This window comes from Puntigrus tetrazona, chromosome 2 (assembly GCF_018831695.1).
Source record: "Puntigrus tetrazona isolate hp1 chromosome 2, ASM1883169v1, whole genome shotgun sequence".
Lineage (NCBI taxonomy): Eukaryota > Metazoa > Chordata > Actinopteri > Cypriniformes > Cyprinidae > Puntigrus > Puntigrus tetrazona.
Window position 1 is genome coordinate 10425459 of NC_056700.1, and position 22984 is coordinate 10448442.

The 22984-nt window shown below is 38.1% G+C and overlaps 3 protein-coding genes across 5 annotated transcripts in view; 1 reads left to right on the forward strand and 2 right to left on the reverse strand.

The window, feature by feature from the left end:
- tox (thymocyte selection-associated high mobility group box) overlaps nt 1–22984 on the reverse strand; it is an 839643-nt gene that overhangs the window by 202128 nt on the left and 614531 nt on the right. The gene's annotated exons all lie outside the window — the stretch shown is intronic.
- Nucleotides 461–21344, forward strand: ralab (v-ral simian leukemia viral oncogene homolog Ab (ras related)). Of its 3 annotated transcripts, XM_043259710.1 has the most exons (8): nt 461–896; nt 2443–2475; nt 2888–3076; nt 3160–3368; nt 3503–3677; nt 14894–14954; nt 18685–18782; nt 19752–21344. In XM_043259710.1, the coding sequence occupies exons 3-6, from the start codon at nt 2975–2977 to the stop codon at nt 14948–14950; spliced, it is 543 nt and encodes a 180-aa protein (XP_043115645.1). In that variant the 5' UTR covers nt 461–896; nt 2443–2475; nt 2888–2974; the 3' UTR covers nt 14951–14954; nt 18685–18782; nt 19752–21344. The 3 variants fall into 3 exon arrangements, with proteins under 3 accessions (XP_043115645.1, XP_043115632.1, XP_043115639.1); XM_043259697.1 differs by lacking the exons at nt 14894–14954; nt 18685–18782; nt 19752–21344 and adding an exon at nt 3928–5615 and having other exon boundaries at nt 570–896; XM_043259704.1 differs by lacking the exons at nt 2443–2475; nt 14894–14954; nt 18685–18782; nt 19752–21344 and adding an exon at nt 3928–5615 and having other exon boundaries at nt 571–896.
- On the reverse strand, nt 4336–7663 carry LOC122359424 (M-phase specific PLK1 interacting protein). The gene is made up of 2 exons (XM_043259720.1): nt 7201–7663; nt 4336–6985 (listed from the first exon to the last, which is right to left on the reverse strand). The coding sequence occupies exons 1-2, from the start codon at nt 7540–7542 to the stop codon at nt 6788–6790; spliced, it is 540 nt and encodes a 179-aa protein (XP_043115655.1). The 5' UTR covers nt 7543–7663; the 3' UTR covers nt 4336–6787.

The following is a 22984-nucleotide window of genomic DNA, read 5'->3' on the forward strand; positions in this document are numbered from 1 at the left end:
GTGAGTCATTGAATAGTTAACACAATTAAGGTATATTTATTCCAAATAGGTTAAATGCTGTTCTTTTAAATCGTCTGTTCATTAAAGAATCCTGAAAGAAATATGCATAATTTCCGCAAAAATATCTTAACAGCGGTTACCGAGATTGGTGATGTTTCTTGAGCACCAGTCGGGAGATTTGTGAAGAATCATATCGGCGTAAATATTTTATTATTTTATAAAACAACTTGCTTAAGAACTTTTCTGAATTCTTTTAGTTATGGAACCAGAGGGTTACTAATATGACAGTCCCTCAGTAAGAGATCTGTATGTAATTTGTCAACTTGATAATCACATAGCAATCTTAGTGGCTACATTTTTGGGGGGTTGAACTACTAAACTACTATAATAACGTGGGCAATTGCTATTTCATTGAAAGCTACACATGCCTATTAAAAAGCACATGCGTTTTCTACTGGTCTTCCTGTCGGTGCTGTACAGTTATCCAGGAGACCTCTAGGCGGATTTTCTTGTGGTAATGACATCGCAAAACACAACATTTTAGTTTGAGTCTCAGCTGTACACCCAGTACTAGACGCATCGTCGACAAGAAGACACTGGCATTACAGAAAGTTTTGAAACAATAATAAAACTGTTTGTGGTTGAGAAGGCAAACTAATGGCGGAGACGTAACCTGTCGAGTTATGTGGCATTATTAAACAGCTTCAGGCCTTTGCGTATACTAGCGTTATTTTCTTTCTATCCACAAGTAAACTGGTAGTCTGTACAGACCAAGCCCAGCCGGCCGAAGCTGTCAGCAGTGCTGCTCCCTTCTGAGTCATGCATTGAAGCAAAACAAATCTGCTCGTAGCAGCAAAGCTAACAAGACGTCGAACACGCAAGTGCCCGTTCATTTGGTGAGTATCTGATTTGTACACACTTTTTCTATAACTTTTATTGTGACAGCACGCTGCCATTCGTTTATTTTATTAGTTGTTTTGAAATACCACCGTGTACTAAGTTCTCAAGCGGTACGCGGTACCTATTAGCTGTGGAGTGCTAAAACCAAATCCTCCCTTAAACACGGAAGTGGCGGTTAGCGCGCTGTCAGTGTTTTAAATATAACAGGAAAATCACTCGTGATTTTACTCTTAAGTGCTCGTGACTACAGCAGCCCCTCGTGCTTGTCAATTTGACACAACCGAGTTAGCCTGCTAGCAGTCATTAGCTGTATCAACGGGCATTTTCTGAATGGTCGGGATCCCCTTTTTGAATGATACGACCTCTGCTTTGGAATAACTGAATTCCCACAATAGTTTCTGTTGAGTGAATTAACGCCAGCCTTGTTTTCCTCTGAAGGACTGTGCGAACGGAACAGGTGTCAAATAACACGCGCATGTATTGTAGATGTTGTTCAGTTGTTAAGGAATGGATCACGACCCAAAGTTAGTTTATGTATTTGTCATAGAAATAAGTCCTCCGCAGCCCGCTCTCTGTTCGGAAAACATATTTGTATGTACAGTATATATTTTAGATATTAGAAAGATGCTGCTCCTAAAAATTAAAGGGTATAAAAAACAGCTTCCTTAATAGACAGATTTTTATCTACTGATCCAACCCTCTAGAAGATGCATATTTCATATTTAATTATAATTTACATACACTATACTCAGACATTAGTCTGCCTTGAAAGGCTAATGACTTAATACACCACTATATGGACAATGTTAATTTTTGATATGTCACTTGTTTCCTCTGACCTTGCAATCAGTATGAACTAACAAAAGGCCTTTTTATTGTTGTATTCTAGTATTTATCGACCAGTTCAGTCTTTTGGGGTTTTTGCCACATGGCAACCCTGTTACATTCTCATGTGTTATTAAAATGAACTAGGGCCACAAACAAAAGGAGGAACCTTTATAGAAGAGTGATGGCCCCATTGTTCAAGTGCTTATTTAAATATTCCATTCAGTATTTTTCTCACCCTTTGTGCCAACAAGCTTGTTAATGTGGCGTCAATCACGTGGAAGCAGTCACCGATCCTGCAGAACGTTCGCCACACCCTTTTCATATAAACCACAGATGAGCTGAGTAAACTGAGTAAACCTAAAGCAACTGCTGTTGTTAGCAGTCTGCGCTTCAGTCAACAGTTGTAATCCTATATTATTGTGTAGTGACTCCGCCCATGATTTCAGACTTTCAAAGGGTTTTTTTTTACATACTACTTATAATCACATATGACCTATAATCTCACAATCTGGACAGTTGGCTTTTCTTCGAATATGAAAGTTCACCCTGAAAATAAATTCTGGCAGCAGTTTTGTGATTCCAAACCTTTATGACTTTATTCTTCTGTGGAATATAGGCTATATTTTGAAAAATTTGTTTTTTTGTGTCTATATAATGGAAGTCAATGATCACCAAAACAGTTTTGTTAAATATATTATCTTTTATGTTCCACAGAATAAAGTCATACAGGTTTGGGACGACATGAAGGTGAGTAAGTGACAGAACTTACATTTTTGGGGGGCAAATAATCAGAGCAGTTCTTAATGAGAACGGACGAATGTGTGTGTTTTTCTGCTTTTCTCTAGTAAGCAATGATGTCAGTGTCAGTTAGGAAGGGAACCAGCAAATGCTAAGCTAGCTTTTATGAGAAGCCTCATTGTTTTGGCATTTTCTCAGGGTACGGAAAAGAAAGCCTGTGTTATCGTTATTAGTGGGGTGAATAATGGGAATAAGACAAAGCTGATTATTCAGAAGTAACACCCCAAATATGTCTGAATCACTTCAAAGGGTGCAGGTGTATTATTAGTAATGAATGCTGGTAATTGTTCTTGAATGACTAAAATAGTTACTGCTGTACATAAAACACCATTCTTTATCATCTGCTCTCTTCTTCTCAAAGTTCTTCCTTCTAGGTTTCCCCTAATACCCATCTACCTCAGATTTTTCACTACTTCTTCACTGCACCCATTCCTTGTTGCCTGAAGCCATGGCTGCTAGCAGGAATGCTTTGGCCCTTCACAAAGTGATAATGGTGGGCAGCGGTGGCGTGGGCAAGTCAGCACTAACACTGCAATTCATGTATGATGAGGTAAGACTTAATATTTAGGGATTTCACATCATGCGTACATTGAGGTTAACCACAAGGTTTAACTGTGCTGATCTCTTTCAAAGTTTGTGGAAGACTACGAGCCCACCAAAGCCGACAGCTACAGAAAAAAGGTGGTTCTGGACGGAGAGGAGGTCCAGATCGACATCCTTGACACAGCGGGACAGGAGGACTACGCTGCCATTCGGGACAACTACTTCCGCAGCGGAGAGGGATTTCTCTGCGTGTTCTCCATCACAGAATCCGAATCCTTTGCTGCTACTGCTGACTTCAGGTAGAGAGAGGACTTGAAAACTGGTGATTAACACAACACTGGTATCTCAGGGTACAAAACAAAAAAAAAAAGCTAAATATGTTCATGCAGCAAAATGTATCCAGGGATTTCTCATTTTTATCTCTAAACTTTAGAGAACAGATCCTTCGGGTAAAAGAGGAGGAGAACGTACCTTTCCTGCTGGTGGGAAACAAGTCAGACTTGGAGGATCGACGGCAAGTCGGTGTGGAGGAGGCCAAGACCAGAGCAGATCAGTGGGCAGTCAGCTACGTCGAGACTTCTGCCAAAACCCGTGCCAATGTAGATAAGGTAGGCCATACAAAAAACCGGTTTGGCAACCATTACGTGATACTTTTAGTATAGTAATAAATAAAACGGTCATTTATTCATCCACATGTTGTTTCAAGCCGTATGACTTTGTGGAATTTAAAATGAATTAGCATAAGGATGATTAAATGACAATTTTACATTTTTAAGCAAACTATCACTTCACTAGGTGGAATGAATCATTCCGTATTAGCAGTACTAATGATTCATACAAGCTTCATAATCTCTCCAGGTGTTTTTTGATCTCATGCGTGAAATCAGAGCCAGAAAAATGGAAGATGGCAAAGAAAAAAATGGAAAAAAGAAGAGGAAAAGCTTGGCAAAGAGAATTCGAGAAAGATGTTGCATTTTATAACGACTGGGTCGCAGTGTAACACTAACATCTTTTCTTTACCCTTCCACTGCTTCCAAAAAAAAAATCCAGCAGATTTCATCACTCTCCATGCAAAAGTGCTGGAGATTATCTCCTTAAAACACATCTAGGCTACAGCCTGTGTCTGTTTCTTCTCGATGTTGTTTCTCAATGGGTATAAAAGGGCAGAACATCAGATATACATTAAAATGTCAAATGGTATCAAAGGTCTGACATATCAGATGAAAACATTTCTTAGCTCAAGCACACCAGAACTGACTACTAAAGTCATTTTTAATTCTGTTTATTTAATTGCATTTAGTTGAATGTGAGCACACTGATTGCTAAACACTAACACTGTTGGAAAAACAATACTACATTTGCAAGTTCACTTGCATTTAAATGCCCTGTTCTGTTTTACTTCCCAAAGTAAAGCCTTAATGTTACAAATATACTAAATATACAAAGATGTTGGGTTTCAAGCTGCATAAATGCTTTTTAGGTAATTTTCTGAAAGGAAAACTATAGCTGTTTACCTTCTCCTGACATAGGCAAAGCTAAATATATCACCCAGGCAAATGCTCAAGTTATTGAAAATAACTATTAAACACAGTCTGTGCAGTTTATTCTTAATTGGCTCTTTTACCAAAAGAAATTCATACACTCTAAAAGTTTTAAAGCCTGTGCATTTCAAGTTGGCACTGTACTTTGTTTTAGAAAGCGCACAAAACCTGTGTCAAATATGATTTAACTTAACCCAATCTCTCCTTAAACACACATACATTAAATATTTGTCGTTAAAAGGGCTTTTTCACTCGTCTCTGTATGGCACCAGATTTGGAGGTTTGTTTTGTGCCGTCTAGGGGTCCCGAATTTTAGCGATTTAGAAACGAGAACATCGTCTAGCTTGAGTTGACTTTACTGTGAAAACAGGTTGGAATGTTTTATTACACAGACTGAATTGTGTACTTTATTATAACTTATATGCAACTGAATATTTCTTGCTACATTTATCCTGTGTCATTATATTTTCTATTGTAAATGGTAGTTTTCTGTATTTTAGTTCTAAGGGCAAGAGTATATTGTGAAATCATGCTCGCTCGTACTAAAACCAAGAAACTAAGGGCTGGACACAATCTACTTTTCAGACACCTGCAGATCTGGAGTAAACAAGAACTGTCACCTTATGAGGAATGGTTTTGAATAAGCACATCCATGTGTAGATAAATGTGAGGTTGACCGTTTATTCCCACATTACTGATTTCTTTCCTTTACAGCTAAAGCTACACGGCTTCTTTTAAAAGTTAACTCTGCGAATGTCCTCACCCAAAGTTTTATGTGTACTGACGCATATGTAAGTTTTTCTCTCCCTTTGTTTAGTCAATCATAGTGGGTTACTTTGTCTCAACAAGCTCTTGATTGGTCTGTTTATGCGGAAAACACTCCATGTGGCAATGATGCTGACGTATCAACAGCTGATGCCTCAAGAGACCCATCATTGCTTAAAAAAAATGACTGTCTTTAAGCGCAAAAAAAACAAGTTTACAATACAAGACATTTTAATATAAGCCTCTATTGTTTGAGTCTTTCTTACACACTTAAGATACACGTTCATTCTATATTTTGTCTGTCTCTTGGCAAAATGCTGAACATGGAGAAATCGGAGTTCAAAATAGGATAAGAGCAAATTATAAGCTTTATCGAAAGAACTAGCTGACAACCAAAAGAAAGGAAACTGACAGAACTGATGTAATATTACAGTAGTTATGGCGATGTGAATGTGGAATGAAAATGAGATGCAAACATTTAACACTGAACTTAAAAAAAAAAAAAAAAAAAGTTACGTTTCTGTTAATAAAATTATTTTTGTAGACCTCCAATATGAGATCCATATGGTATATTGTACAGCAAAAACTTGCAGAGATGTGTAGTAATATTACGGTGACAAGAATAATTGTGAAGATATAAAACATGGTTTTACTAAATAAAGTGTAACAGATTTCAACTTGCATTGTTTTTCGACAAGAACTGTATTGCATTACAACTTTTAATTATATTTGGCTTATAATATAACAATAGTTCTTTGAGGGCTGTTTACAATTACAATGCCGGTTGCCAGTCTAAGTTTATATATATATATATATATATATATATATATATATATATATATATATATATATATATACAAAAAGTAATGATCATAGACTGTGATAAAATCAAAAAAGTCACCAAAAACAAAGTTAAAAAAACGAAAACATCCAATACAAAATTAGTAAAGGAGCCAAACTTACAAATACTTGACCTGACCTGTTCTAGTTAACAGCACACAGTCAGTATTGAGAGGTAGATGGACGTGTTGATCAGACATCTTTTGTTAAACTGCATTTCGAGCTTGAAGACATACTCCTCTGATTTCAATGAAGGATTTGCAAACTCCATGGGAGTGCGCCAGAGATGGCAAACTACTACGAATAGGCTGCCGGTTACAATATTTTTATGATCCTGTCGTTGAGGTGCAGATATAAAAGTAAAAGAGAATGTCTCTTTATACAAGCAAGTACATATGGTTTTAGAAAATGTTGTGAAGTCAGTTTCTCAAGAATTATTGCTGGTGAATCCTGCCTCAGGTCCATGTTTTCGGCTGGCTCCGTTTGACTAAAAATGTAGTGCACTACTGGTGCACTAAATAAAAAAAGGACTGTTCAGTGACTTTTCCCTTTCACTGAAGTAAGATAACGTTTTAATTGTAGTACCTCCCTTGTCTGCTCGTATTGGTTTGTTTGGAGTTGCATTTAGACTGAGTTTGTGTAACTGAGATGGGCTGTAGGTCAGCCCAGGGATCTTGGAGCATTGATGGTTTGTAATATTTTTCCATATCATTTGTCCCTCTCTCCCTGCCATGCGCTGACCCAAACGGTGTGGATGTCCGTGGTGAACCCTTAAGGGAAAAAATTGTCATGCAGAAAGACGTTAAAACGACCACAATTACACAGAGATTGTATAGTAGTGTCCTAACCAACAACAACAAAACAAACGCACTAGTTCGCAGAAATGAGTTCGGATTAGAGCACCGAAATACAGGAGAGAAGTGGAAATACGGCACAAAAACTGCGCATTATTGTTTTAACTCCCCCCTGAACGCTAGTAAACTACCTGATATCCAGAGTGTCGCCTGGGGCTCTCGTACGGCGAGCGTCTGAACGGTGCGCCGCGGGGACCGGGGCTCATTCCGCGCGGGGTGTGAGCCGGAGACTGACCGTTAAAATACTTCCCACCACCACCGCCGCCGCCTCTGTTACCACCAAACTCTCTCGGCGGGGTATTTGGAGAACACTGTCCGAATCTAGGTCCGAACGGCGGCGGTGGGGTTGAAAATGCCCACGGAGGCGATGGAAACATACTCCCTGTCCTGTCAAAGGCTGGAGGCGGGCTTCGGAAGCCCGCGGCCCGCGGACCGGAGCCCTGGCGGGGATGGCGGAACTGTGGTCTTTGCATCGCGTCCTGATCTGTTTCTCAAACCTCAAAAAAACGAATGTATTTATAACGTGACGCTCGTAAAGCTATTTTCCACTTAGCATAACAAAACAGTACGACCCGGAACGAGAACTGTCTTTCGGTGATTATCATTTGAATACAGTCAGTGAAAGACTCGGTACTGCCGCCTATTCTCGTGGCGCGCGAAGCGCCCATTCACGGGTGATCATCCAAAGTACCGCTGCACACCAACCATTTAAGACACGTTTCAGTGAAGTTCAGACATGATATTAAATAACTGTCACGAATGTTGGACTTTTTAGAGGGGTGTTTTATATTTGTAGCCCATCTGGGAGAAATAATAAAGCCTTCCTTAAAAATAGGCTAGACATGGGCAGCTAGGCTACGGTTTTTCTTAAATGAATGAGCTCTGCAATAATATAATGCATCTCTCTCTCTCTCTCTCTCTCTCTCTCTCTCTCTCTCTCTCTCTCTCTCTCTCTCTCTCTCTCTCTCTCTCTCTCTCTCTCTCTCTCCAATTTCTCTTGAGCTGTCAGTAGAGGTCAGTGTAACCATTACTTTTACACCTCCGTACTTCTAGTCCTACTTCGAAAATAAAGCAATAAGCAGATTAATGTGTATAACGAATCTTTGCACGTATTAATCAAATAGTTAACATGGAAAAAAATCTCTACAGTCTCTGTGTGGAAGGGTCCAAGGGTCCTATTGTTGTGAATAGTCCTCTGTTGAGGTCACGTCCGTGTTTTATTAGCTGTGCTCTTGAAAACAGATCACAATTCATCAAAGACAAAGTTTTGTGCTGAGAGGATAAGAGGTTTATAGTGAGGAAGAATTACGCTTTCCCACAGCACTAGAGTTCTGATTCAGGACTGCTGATGGATCGAGTTCTCAAGCATGTTTTCTTTTAATACATTATTTTGTTCATTTCAAAGCTCTTCTGTCAAAGCGTCATCAGTGAAGCAGTGTTTGGTTTTGCTATTATTTAATTTGGATATCAGCATACCCAGAAAGTGTGGCCTTAAAAGGAAAACTAGATTGAGGCATTACATTTGGGACCTTCCTCCAGAACTGCAATGAGAATACTTGTCAGTATTTTTTGGAAAATAATATAAGTTGTAAATCAAAGTCATGTTAGTTCATTTGAGTGCAGTTTTTATATAACTTTTTCTAAATTGAGATATTAGGTTGGCAGACCAGCTGCAGTGTTTTTGTCCTGCCCGGGGAAGACAAAGATGACCATTAGTGGGCTAAAGATCAAACGCAGGCTTGACTGGAATGGCCTCAAAATTGAGTCTGAAATTAACAAGCAAGTACATGAACACAAAAAATGCAGACTGGCACATGAGGCATGCTTTTGTCTGCAAAACGTGATGAACAAAATGTTTTATGGGACAAAACTGTGCCACTGAAGGCATAGGCCATCTCGTTGAGAAACAATGTGGCACTCAGATGAACCATGTTCCCACTTTAAGTCTCCCAGGCAAATGACCTATTTCCTCACACCCTAGATTTTGCTCATGTTCTAGCCCTCCGATTCCCATGTTTACTGAGTTCCCAGACTAACCTTGTCCCACCTCAAATGCCCCTCCATTATTCACTCACTGGAGGCTGCTCACTTCTACAGTTTTCTTTGTTTACCATTTTTGTTGTTGTCCTAAAAATATTCTGAAACCTTGTATGCTCTTGTTTATGTTATGGGAGTACTTGAAACAAAATATGTGGGAAAAAAAACAACATTTTATTGTTTTGTTTCCAGTAGAGCACATTTAGCTTTGCTCATTCATTAAACTGTATTGATTAGCTGCATTTCCTGATACACAGTCCATCCAGTAGGTGGTGATAGATGACCTTCAAGTGAATCATTTATTTAATTGATTCTTTCAAAATGCTCATTCATTCAGGCACTTACTACCTGTTTAAAATCACACAATTTCGCGAAAGGAGTTACTGACTGCGTCGGAAAGAAGCACTGAGTAGGTATTTCTTTTGAATATGTAATACTTTGTGACGTTAAAAAGTATGTTATAATGTAAATGTAATCTTAACTTACTAATATTGTCTTTGGTTAAATTCAGTTTCATTAGCAGAGCAAAAATGTACAAGATAACTATCAATAGTAACTATTAATATTTCACAGCAACTTATTGTTCATTTATTTTTGTATAAAAAATCACATTATGCTTAAATATATAATCACTAGCTTGTAAATATATATATATATATATATATATATATATATATATATATATATATATATATATATATATATATATATATATATATATAATATATAATTTTTTTCCCCTTTGTTTTATTTTTGTTTTTTTGGAGCCTCTCATTTGCACTTTGCTTCTGGGTCTCTCTTCAGTTGTGCTAAGAGAAGCTCAGTCTGTTTTACTGGACCAGTGTCTATCCTCTGTCAGTTTGGAATTCGTTAATGTCTTAGATCCCAAACTAAAAGTCAGCTGCAATAGTGAAGATCATTTCCAGCTTTCAGTAAGATCCATGAAAATGCTTTTAGCTATTGGCACATCATGGAGAAAACACCTGCTACCTGTTTAGGAGGTCGTGTCCCAGATATTTTTATATTGTATTTATATTCTATTATTAAGCAATGTCAGGCCTTTTTGGAATATATTGGCACTAGTTCATGGGCCAATTTGAGGTCAGTTTGGGAATGTGTTCGAGAGAAAGACTTGTTAGGGCATGCCATCGGTCTAGGTACATCAAAGGGCTGAGCAGTACCTCCACACAGAGGTTTGGATTCTCTCAGCATTGGTATACTCATGCTCTAATAATCAAATCTTGCCATCTGGCTTCATGCTTTGTTGGTCACATGCTATTCGCACCCGCTTCTCTCTGGCAGCTTCATTGTAATTCTTAATGCCGCTTCAAACTTTGTTGTTTGAACTGTTTGGGACGCTATGAACAATTGAGCACTCATTGGCATGAAACTGAAGTGCCATCGCTAAACCGTCTTAGATATAATGTTTCATCTTTCTTAGAATTTGGTGAATGGGAAAAATGGAGCAGCATACTTAAATAACTACATGTGTAACATGTTCATTTATCTTAGTTTCAGAGGAAACTAAGAAATCATGATGAATGGTGCTGTTGTTTGTGGACTCTTAATGGAATTTGGGAGCTCAGGGAATCTGTTACAGGAATTGAAGGAGTTCAAGGCAGTGACAGATCTCAGGTGAGCAGTAGGTTGCACCTGCATCCTTCAAAAGTTCAGCAGACTGAAACTTTTTTTGAGTTAATCCACATCTAGGCTTTGTCGTCACATTTTTTTCCCCTTTCTGGCAACTGTGCAGAGCCTCTCATTTTTTATTTGACCCTGGAGAACTTTTCTCAGATGCCGTGAGAGAGTTAAATCTTCTTGTTTCCTCCAGTCATTCAACATGGTCTCATAACACGTAATGCTAGCGTCAATCATCATTCTGCCAGATAGCACCTGAACTTCCACCCACGTTCAGTTTACATTCATACGGACATGTATGTGAAGTAATGCAGCATCATTGTGATATCAGATAAATGTCTGAGAGCTGAATTCTGGGAAGAGCGAGCAGACTGATTAAGATAATGACTCGAATATTCCTTAGAGTGGAATTATTTTCTTCCTTTGTCTGATCTCTCACTACATAAAAAACAGCTGGTTGTTTTTTATACCAGTCGTAAGAGGATAGATCTAAACACACCTGTTTGAGCTTTAGGGTATTATGAGGATATTTGACTAATTTGTTTTCTGAGCACATCCAGGCTGATTTCTGCAGGTGTGGGTGACACAATTGAAAAAGTTTCTTGATGCTGTCCTTCCTGAGGGCTCGTGACTGAGACATGTAACTTCCTTTTTTCACTTCACAAGCAAACCTTTATTCTCATATTAAACAATGCACCCTTGAAATGCCATCCTTTTGTTGGGTAATGCTGTTTCATAAACACAATTGTCAAAAGAAAGAATGTATGTGTTAACAGATTAATTGATCGATGACAATACGTGTATTTTTAGACCAATTAGGACTCGAGCCAAAATAGATGCCGGTTCTTCCTCCATGCCAAGTCTGGATCGGAGGTAGAGATCGCTTATGTGAACAGCTGAGGAAAACACGCTCGGCTTCGAAACACGTCCGCTGTCATCTGTGCGGCAAACGAGAGATGGGGTCACGCGGGAAGCTTTCCAAACAAAAGAAAATAGTTGGATCGCTGCAGATCAAATAATAGTTTAGTAAATATTACATAACAAGATAGTTTGGGATCTTAATATGACTGCCAGATAAATGCCCAATCTTGCGTATAATGGTTCTGGTGTTATATAATACTGGTGGCCTGTCCGCTTTGTCCTGTTATCGACAACATTTCACATCTTGATTAATTTAGCGCAGCCCTCAATGTAATACTCGCAAACACTGTTTTTGTTTTACATTTCTGGACACGTTTTACTTAAAAGAAACAATAAGTCCGTAAAGTGTGTTTTATTGGTTTGCAGTATGTATTTATACAGCTTGTAAAAGCCATAAATGAAACAAAGGGATTTTAATGAGTGCACTAAATGAAATATGAGGAGGTCAATAAAACATTTAATTTAATCCAGCAGATATTGAGGAATGAAGGCATTTTTGTGGTAATATTTTATCTATGGTGATCACATGTAACAGTCATGTAGATGACAAGTGATTCGAAAGGTTATACGGATGAAAAGTTGAACGAATTAATGAAATGTTATTGTATACAGATTACCTAAATTTCTCGTTATATCTTTCTTTTGATGACGTAACCATGTTTGATGGACTTATCGTGTAGTCAAGCATGCACTTTCCTCCTGCTCCTGGCCTGACAATCAAAAGGCGTTTCTGTTCAGTGATAATGTGAGGGGTTTGCCATTCCAAACCAATGTGCAAGCTAAGAACAACATTAACACGCCTCCTGTGGAAGTTTGTATTCATGCACACCCAATTTACCTTGGACAAGATTTGCTGATATTTCCGATAAAACACAAGGATCAGGCAACTCCTTTTTCCTTCACTTGACAGAGGTAGTGTTTGCAGAACAGTTTTAAGAGTAGAATAGAAGATTATTACTGTATCCTAATGTTGATCCTTCATCTATCGTGTTTAACCCGTTTGCAGTTGGAGAAACTTGAAAGCGGGGGAAATGTTTCCCAGTTTTCTAAAGAATCAGCTTCTGAAAATAAATGGCTATTCACAATAAGGCGTCTGGAATGTGAGGTAGAAAGGTCACAATGAGAGATGAGAGTTGCACACGTAACAATGAGGTGAAAAAAAAGCATTTAACTGATTTTACTTCATTTGCCTAAACATTGCTCCAAATAGATCCTTGTGAGAGTTCGGTGGATAATGAGTGTCGGTGTGGTTTGTGAAGACCAGCCCAGCACAGCCGAGTGAAATAAATGACACCACAGAGACGCAAATGTTGATTAATGTATCCCGCGTGTCGTCTATCACACAGCACAGGTTTTCCCAAATGTCTAAAGATTCGGAACGAACATTTAATGAGGTTCTCCAGACAGTGGACACTCCCTTCATGACAGCAATTTAAAATGAGTGATACTTCCAGAGATTAATGAGACGACAGGATCATGATGATGATTGTCAGGTCAAACAGCAAGCAATAGAGAAATATTTTTGTAGACAGCCAGCTTACTCGTGAAGTCATATGGCCGTCTACATGACTTGAATTGTCTTGATTTACTGAATAGCGAAATGTGTAGGTGTTCGCCACGTGTAAATCGGTTGTCTTTTTTAAAACAGTGACTGAGTAGTTTTTATATTGATGTATAATATTGAAACATATACAGTATATGAAGTGTAATGTACATCATAAATGCCTCTCTGAACAGTTGGTCTTTTAAGCACAGAAATGTAACATGCACAGACAAATGTATAGACATTCAGAAAGCAATTAAAGGACACTTTGAGCCCTTTGGTGTCTGAGGCCCTTTTGGGGAACGTCCAGGGGCACTAATTAACCAAACTGAAATGTCCCAATTCTGCTGTGGCTGAACTATGTGACCACAGACCTGTCAACCCTTGCACTTGGGTCAGCACGTGTGGACCCACATTTTCTCCACCAGCAGCTTCTTTGTCTCTTCAATCAATGGGATTTTTTTTTCAAATCTTATTAAAAAAAAGAAAGAGTTCACAATACTTTGTAGCTGATGCACACAATGTTCTGTATTCACTGCCGTCTGATACTGTTTTCAGCATACATTTGTCCTTTTCATTGATTTCACATGGGCAACAAGCCAGAGGCATTAATGGGCTACTGCTAAGTATGTCTCCACTTACAAATCCTCAATCTTTACACATAAAGGAACGGGCCGTCAACTTCTCAATCAAGTGTGTACTGAGAAAGAAAGCTGAAAGCAGAAGCTGTTGCATTGTGATTAATAGCTGTTTTACTGAAAAAAAAAAGTTTCAATGACCTCTTTTCATTCGGCAACGATTGTTGCAAACCCATTCTATCAATTGGAGAAGTAACGTTTGCCCTTTTTTGTCATGAGCTATTATTTGCACTGGTCTGTCATTTCTGTCAAAGCGGCCTGTAGGAGCCGTCCTAAGAACAGCATCACCCGAGTCCTCAGTTAACCTCTAGCCTGCCCCAGTTCTCTGCTCTCCTTCAGAAGCATCTTTTAAGTAAAGAAACAAAGAAGCTTCCCTGTGTATACATAAATATTGGAATGGTCAGTTTCTAATAATAAAATAGTACTAAAAATGGGGAGGACATCCGTGATGATAGATAGAAAGATAGATAGATAGATAGATGTATTTTATACTCACCAAAGTCGCATTTAATACAGATTTTTTTTTATAGTTTATTATCAGTTGTTTAAAAAATATGCTGCTTAATATTTTTGTGAGACTCATATTTAGAATAATTTCTTATAATTCCTGAATTATAATTCCATTGATTTAAAATAGAAATCCTTTCTAACATTATAAATGTCATTACATGTTCAGTTTAATGGATCCTTGTTGGATAAATGTTTATTATTATTATTATTATAATGTAAAATCTTGCTTGCCCAAAATGCAGAATGGTAGTATGGTAATGTAAGATAATGTTCATATAAAAAATATTAAGCAGCACAACTCTTTTCAAAATAAATAATAAGAAGAAATGTTTCTAGAGCACCAAATCGGCATATTGTAATGATTTTTGAAAAATATCTTATTTGTGATTTAGTGTATCAAATATTCACACGTTTAAACATGTTTACTGATTCCCTACACAAATAAATTATATTGTGTGTGTGTGTGTGTGTGTGTGTGTGTTTAAACCCTTTAGCTGGGTTACTGTAGTTAATCAAATTTATTTTCTGTCATTGCAGGCTTTATTCACAGAGCTTCAGGATTTAAGTGGAAGGATTCGTAGCCATGAGATTTGAACGGGTGAGTCTTACAAAGCATCAAAAATATATGGCGTACTGTGTTATAGTTGTCCCATGGCAAATCATGTTAAAACCTTTAATGCTATTGATAATATACACATTTTGGTGGACATGCAACTTTAGAGAAGCCTACATTTAAAAGTCTCCAAACTGCAATACCTTCAGTCATGAACTGGAATGCTGGAAAAGAGCCAGAGGGAAGAGATTTATGGTTTTGGCCTCGAGTATGTGGGAGCTGCTTTGTAGTTAGTATGTTTTTTCCCCAGAAGGTGCTGTATCTGTAAAGACGACCACACTTCTTCCATGAAAGCCACACAATTCATTCTGGCATTGTAAAAGCCTTAATTTGCATGCGCTCATTATTTACCTCTCATGATTGCCTAATCAAAACAAAGGGCCTGAGTGAGAGAGAATATCCTGGGATGAATTATGGCCAGCTGTTCAATGCGTTTCAAAGATATTTTCACACCTCACATCCTCCTAAAGTTTCACCTTTTGTCTTAAAATTGAAAAGACCTGATACCGTGAAGTGTTTCTGCAGAGATCAGCGGCACAGGAAAAGAGCTTAACCATCTCTGTCAGCTGTTGAAACTTTTTTCACTTAACTCTCCCTTCGGATTTGAGTGGTTTTCCAGGGATCTGAGATTGGCTGCTGTAAAGCTGTAGAAATCCCTTCTCACATACGCTTTTATTCTCTCATTTGCTGACTTTTTTCTTTTTAACTGTACTGGGAACAAGGTGTTGTGTCATTCAAAACTGCATTTCACATTATCACTACAAAATATAAGGAAACATTTGTGAACTGAAGTTTGTGGGCATTATGCAATTCTTTTGGCTGTTGTAGACCTGCGACCTTTTTTTTGACCATTCAAAGAAATAGTTCACTCATCTGCAGAAAATGTACCCTCCAGTTCATCAGTTAATGTCTTGTGAAGCAGAAAGCTGAGTGAAAAGCTAAGACACAGATATATAAAATATTTAAAACTGTATTCTAAGCCATTGCTTGCAGTTTAAATATGAATTCTCTGTCCATAATATTGCTTTTGTCGTATCATCTGATTTAGGAGAGAAATACGCCTCCAAAAAAAAAAACAATTATAAACAAATATGTTTGTGGATTCTGATATTAGAGGCACTGTTTCCTTGGAGGAAGCAATATTATGGATTACGGATATTTGTATAGAAGCAACAGTTTAAATTTTAAATGTCTTAAATGACTCATTCTGACGGCACCCATTCTCTGCACAGGATCCACTGGTGAGCATGGGGTGCAGTTTCTCCAAATTTGTTCTGATGAAGAAACAAACTCAGTTCATTTAAGTAAATTAAATTTTTTAAGGTTTCCATGTAAAATTGAAAACATATTCAGTTCGAAATTAAAACGCACAATGTGTCCGGTCAGAGGGAAAAGGCACAGAATGCTGAGGAAATTACAAGAAATGAAAGCAATTTGCTGTTGATTAGTTTAAGGAGATCAAATATAAGTCCAAGCTCATGATATCAGCTTACATCGCTCACAGCAATAAACTGGATTGTATCCCTCTGTTACATAAAAAACATGCAGATCTAAAGTCTTTTAATCTATTAAAATCTCAGCCTGTGAATGATTAAGATGCAGATGTGTGTGACAGTGTGAACAGTTGCTAATTCTGTAACAGATTCTGTGTCATGTGAGTCCTGTCTTTAGCAGATGTTCTTGTACAGAGCGCATTAGGAGCTTCTCACCCCTCTTGCAAAAGCAGTGCACGTTTTACCCCATCGAGCAGCTCCTGTCTTATCCTGGAAGATCAGAAGGCGATCCCACTGTCCTTCTCAAATACTGTTCAGAATGCTTCAGTTGCTGTTTTTTGTGTGTTAGTTTGTTTTATACTTCAGGGTAGTTGTTTAGAGTGACATGCTTGAGTCGTGTTCGTCCATCCATGGCAATGTCTATAATTATACAAAGCAAGATTTCTAGAAACATTTTGCTCACAGTTTCCATCTTGTATTATTTTTTAGTTAGCAGAAATAGGAGAAAAGTGTCATATATAATGCATGGATTGGCTGCAGGAGGCCTTATATACAGTATATATATTTTTTTATATATATAAATAATAAAATAAATAATAAAAAGTATGAGTTTTGTCACAAAAAAAATACAATTGTTTAGTTTTAAAATTAGAAAGTTTGAATTGACTTCAGTTGAATACGCCGCTGATTCTTTTTAACCACATCTGTCATTCTATCCTCTAGAATTTATACACAGTGTGTTAAACAAGTTTCCAGAGGACCGGCATCATGTGTTGTTTTAATAAACTCTGTAAGGTCAACAAGACGATACAATATTAAAGAAAATGGACATGCAATACAATTCAAATTTTACAATGCAATACAGCACGTGAATACTGAATTTGTTGCAAATTGCCAATAATAATAGAATCATAAGAGACATAAATTGTTGACTGCAAGAGAACAGTTGAAAGATTTGATCTGGGAATGATTTTTCTCACCACAGAGCAGTGAAGAGCACTTTTCTAGAGTGGACGACGTGCATACTTCAGACTTGACTGAAACCACATGTCTGAAGCTCCATCAAATGGAAATGTTTTCACATCTGCTGCTTGGAAAAAGCCTGTGAAAATGAATTAGTATCTAGCAGATTTTCAGTTCATGTGATAGATGTACAAGCATTAAGCAAGTCACTATATGAGTTAAAAATTATTTTCTTACTGCATGCTTAAACATGTGGAAATCACCATGAAATCCAAATTAAACATTCAGAATATTACATTGTTTATTATACATTTTGTAAAAAAAAATCAGTGCCATTAGTTTTAATGATAGATTTGTTTTTTTCACCCCTTCTCACAAGACAGATGTACTAGAGTTGTGTGAATTACTTGGGGATTATTGTGATGTTTTTATCAGCTGTTTGGATTCTGATTCCGACGGCATCCATTCACTGCAGAGGATCCACCGGTGAGCAAGTGATGTAATGCTACATTCCTCCAAATCTGTTACAATGAAGAAACAAATGAATCTACATCTCATATGACGCCAAGGTTGAGTATTTTCAGCAACTGTTTACTTTTGAGTGAAGAATTCCTTGATCAGCATCAATTTAGTTTCTATTCTTTGCATTAGCGTTAGCATCATAGGTGCCCCAGAGGTGCACTGCTTTGTCACCGTCATGACGAACTGAACACCAGGGAGCTGCTGTTTGTGCCCCAGAGGTCACCTTGATCTAGAGATCGGTAGGAGGCTGGTGGACGTCAACATCCCACCACATGAAAAAGCCTATTGATTGAAGAAGCTACCTCTGATGCCTCTCTGACTCATCTATAGGAAAGCCACGGAAGATCAAGGGGGATAAAAACACAGCATTAAACATAGAGTTTTTGCTGTTAATTCCGCTCCTCTATTGTACCCCTAAATCCGAGAGCATTACTGTGATTCTCATGTGAAAGTTTGTTTAGTTATCACATCAAAGCATTTGAAATGATTGTCACATGGGATGCACATTAGCCTATCATCTCGCTGAAACAGCCTACCGCTCTGGAACCACTGAGGAAATTACCTTGTTTATGACTTACATTTACATTGTTTAGTCCATGTGGCTTGCACATTTCCTCCAAATGGCTACGTTTGCCCTTCCGGATGGAGTGCGTGCTCTTTTTCCGAGGTCATACGGTTGTGTTCTTGAATACGGCATGAGTTGTGTGAGTGTGTAACCTCACTTTTCTCTGTAACAGGTTCCTAGACTCCAGAGGGAGCAGCACGGATTAATATGCGCTTTCAGGGTGAAGACTCTTCGCCTTTCTCCTTGTCAGCTGTGGCCATCGCTGCTTTGGTAAGACACGCGTTTTATACAGAGGTAATGAAAAGTTTATAGAAAACAGGTGGACATTAAATGAGTTCCACAGTGTCAGTGTCAGCTGTGTCCTATTGTGTGTGAGCTAAAACATCCAGGAAATCTGAACACGAGCGCCTAGTAAAATGTTTCTCCATTGATTTACGTAAGTTGTGGTGTCTGTATGCCTTACTGCAAGTATGCCAGAGTTTTGGTTGTTTGTTTGTGTACCAGTCAGTCACTAACTAAAGGACTGACAAGGTTTTTGTTTTAAAGAATTAACATTATATAACAGTAAATTATTTACTCTCAAGCTAAATGACATTCATTTATTTATTTTTGTATATTGTGAACTTATGAAAGGAAAATGTGAAATGGAAAATACCAGCTGGCCATCAAGGTTATGGCCTCCTATCAAGAGCCAACACAAAATATATATTTTTCTATAAATAAAAATGAAATGTCAAGTTTCATATTACAGAATGTACTACTTCATATTTAATGCCTATTATATGATGGTATTTGGTTGTGCCACCTAAATTAAATCCTACAGTAATGTCAATTTTTGTGATATCAACTATCACTCAAATATGGTGCATAACAGTTAGTCATATGGCTTTGATTTTTTTAGCAAAATATTTAAAAATAATAGGTGGGGGTTCAGTGCACTTCGTCAGATGTTGTGGACACAGCTGGTGACTCATGAATATGACCACAATCGAATAACGCTTTGAACACTGAATGTCATGAATGTATAACTGAGTCATTTGTTAGGAGGACCGAAGAAGTATACAAATTGTACCAATTACTCTCCTGAAATGAAGATCTAAAGCAGTTGCTTCATGCATAAAAGTCTGACATCATTTCCATTCCTGAGGTCATCGTGAACATTTACTGTGACGTCACAGCTCATAGAAGAGTAACACCTCCCATCCCATGCTTTTTTTTTTTTTTTTTTTTTTTTTACAGCGGTGTGGAGAGCAAAGTTGTGAAAAAGACTACGCAGAAGGAATCCCCTCTTACCTCACTTTATCTCTTTCCCACAGATGAACACTTATTGACACAGCTAAATGTGTGGGCAGCTCCGTTAGAGGATGTCTGCAGACGTGGGTGCTTGCGTACGTGTGTTTATACCGTTTTGCGTCCACAACGTCCCCGTTGGAGCGTGCACGAACGCGTCTGTGCGCATCTCACTTCTATCTGTGGCTAGATGTAACGGATGAAACATTCCTTGACCACACTATGTGGGCACCATCAGCATCATTATCATCATCCCTGAGACATGGAATGGACGGCAGGGTGTAGGTACACACAGTGTGAGGGCCACTAATATGAGAATGACACCTCTCTGCCCACACATGGCCTGTTCCTCACCAATCAGAGTCACTCACAGAGGCATGCAGGGTGGGCGGCCGTATCACGCAGGCTAAGTAATGAAGGTGTTGATGGAGAACACCACCGTTTTCACACGTCACACCGGGCAGATTGGTCATATGGTGAAAATAAAATGACCCGTGTCATCAGTACACATATACAGAAATAGATCACATGAAATGGTACCGTTTTAATTAATCAACATGCTCCCCGAAGGCTGCCTACCGGTGTCCACAAGGTCCATTTTTGTGATTAAGCCTGTATTTCTATAATGATTACACCCGCTCCCAAAACACACACACACGCACACACACTGAACCACATGCCCAATTACCAGGTCTCTTATTAGCTTTAGATTAATGATCCCCTGAGGCTTCTCTTGTGTGAAAGAGCGCAGCCCCACCAACCCACACACTGCTCACACACATGGGCATTTTAATTGGCAGCAAAATCCAACCATAGTAATGCTCTTACAAGTCTGAGTCATCCTCACAGCACTGCATGCAAAACACAGCGCTATTAACTTTCAAGTGCGTTTGTGTGTTGATAGTTCGATATGCTTTCTAATTTGAGGAGCGATAAGGCTTGGACGAATTCTAATGACTTGTTTTTAATGAACAGTAGCCTGGTATGGAGTGCTTTTAAAAGGGAGACAACTTGTGTGCTCCATTAACCCTTTAATTCGACGCGTAACCGTACTTTAAAACTCTCTAGTGCCATCTGTGGATGAGAAAAACAAATTGTAAGGACCTTCTTTGCTTATGGACATGATGTGAACACATAAAAACAGTGATGGTGATTCTCGCTAAACTTAACCCAACAGGTCTAAATAAGAATCCTTATTTTAGGATTACCACAGAGATTTCCAAAGTAAAAAGGCAAGAATGCAGTACTGAACGTGTTCAGTAAAGAAGGGTTTAAAAACTGCTTACAACCTTGTATTTATGCCAATATACCAAGCAACCAAAATCTCCTTAAATGCCATAAAATATCCATAAAATCCATGAAATAGAGGTCATATATGATAAATTGCCTGTCACTTTTTATAAAATACAGGGAATTTTCTGGGTGTTTTCCCAATAAATTGCATAATTTATAGTAATAATCTCCAAAACATGTACATATTATGTGATTTACAGTTATTCTGTTAACAGGTTTTTAGTATATCATTAAACATTTTCAGTGTAATGTTGTGAGGATGCTTTCTTTTTCTGTTTTATCATTAATGTGATGAAGTTCAATACACTCAAATAACAAGATGGTCTATGCTTAATGACAGTAAGAGTGAATGAGTCAGAAAATGAGCAAATCAGAGCCTGGTCTGACTCACAGGGGGTTTTTTTTTCTCACTTTTAATCTACCAAAATAGGATCCACATTAGTTGAGAGAAAATGTTAAAAGGTTAAGGTTGTTTACTGTTTAATTTAGTGCATCTTCGCTCGTTTCTTAAAGGCATAGTTATCGGCTGTGTATATTGTAATTTTTACACTAACTCCCTATTATTCTTGTTCTGTTGTAAAACCCTACATTTGAATGAAACAGTAAAAACTGAATGAAACATAAAAATGAAAGACCACACCGCACATGTTGCCAAAATGAAGTTGTGATCACGAAACCATGTGGTACCAGAGACCTCGATGGAGAACAGGTTTGAAGGATCAAAGGCGGAGACATTTAGCCGTTTCCTTCTGTGCATTTGTGAGACAAGCATATGGCCAGTAAGTACAGGATGGAGGATGTCTGAAGGGAATAAAATTGTTCGGTTTTTGCTGAGGGGGAATTCAAATAAAACCACACAGCTGACTCAGACACCCTCCATCCAACCACAACACACAATGTGCTGCCATAGAACATTAGGGCATTACACCTGGGCACACAACCACAGATTTACAGTCTCACCCCACCGGGCTCTGCAGCAGTGTCATTGACCGCAAAACACAAACCCACTGACACCTGGGAACAGCTCATTTTCTTTAACTTACTGTCAGTGTGAGTATGTCTCCTACAGTCATCTCCAGGAAAACATTCCCCTGGCATGATTGTGATATCGAACATTATGAGGATTCTGACAGAGCTGAGCATCATGTGCACCTGTTACGACTATCACACCTGCGATCGTGAGTGATGAGTCCTGAGCAAATCACTCCATAGGGATTTGAACAAGGTCCTACTTGCCTTTAACATGTAATCAGATCAAGTCAAGCGGATCATCACCCAATCAGAACACGGAGAGTTTACATTTGTCCACATCAACCAGCTTCTGCACAATTAAATCAGAAACATAATTGTGATTACAGTTATCTAATCATTAAAATTGGCTATTTGCCAGTGTTCTAAAACTTTCTTGGTCCCACTTTATGTTAGGAAGATATTTCGGCAAAAGTTTTTAACCAGGCTGTTTTAGGTCACCATTGATTTCCATAGTAGGAAAAAAATACTATGGAAGTCAATGGTAACCCAAAACAGTCTCGTTACAAACTTTCTTACACATTTTGAGGGTTATTACATGTATGTCGTTACAGAAATGTTACAGCTGTAGATACTACAGTTTACACACATCTAGTTACTCTGTAAGTACACAGGTATTAGGGACACAATATAAATTTCTTTTTCCGACATACTTTTGCAGTGTTGAGAATCATAGCCAATCACATATGAGCAAATGAATGCAAAGGCCAATTGGGGGCATTTAAATTAGTCGCTGTTCAGAGGAACACTAAATAAGTTTTGTTCACCACGCACACACACTCTGCGAATGCCGCACTTATATTAAATGAACTGTTGATAGATTTTAAATATGATATTCACTGTGCAATGTAAATAGCTTT

Excerpts from the sequence above, each read along its gene's own strand:
- LOC122359424 (XM_043259720.1), bottom strand. The coding sequence starts at position 7,542 with ATGCAAAGACCACAGTTCCGCCATCCCCGCCAGGGCTCCGGTCCGCGG. Across the intron at positions 6,986-7,200 it reads GGCGACACTCTGGATATCAG|GGTTCACCACGGACATCCAC; the intron begins GTAGTTTACTAG and ends TTTTCCCTTAAG.
- ralab (XM_043259697.1), top strand. The coding sequence starts at position 2,975 with ATGGCTGCTAGCAGGAATGCTTTGGCCCTTCACAAAGTGATAATGGTG. Across the intron at positions 3,077-3,159 it reads TGCAATTCATGTATGATGAG|TTTGTGGAAGACTACGAGCC; the intron begins GTAAGACTTAAT and ends TCTCTTTCAAAG. Across the intron at positions 3,369-3,502 it reads GCTGCTACTGCTGACTTCAG|AGAACAGATCCTTCGGGTAA; the intron begins GTAGAGAGAGGA and ends TCTAAACTTTAG.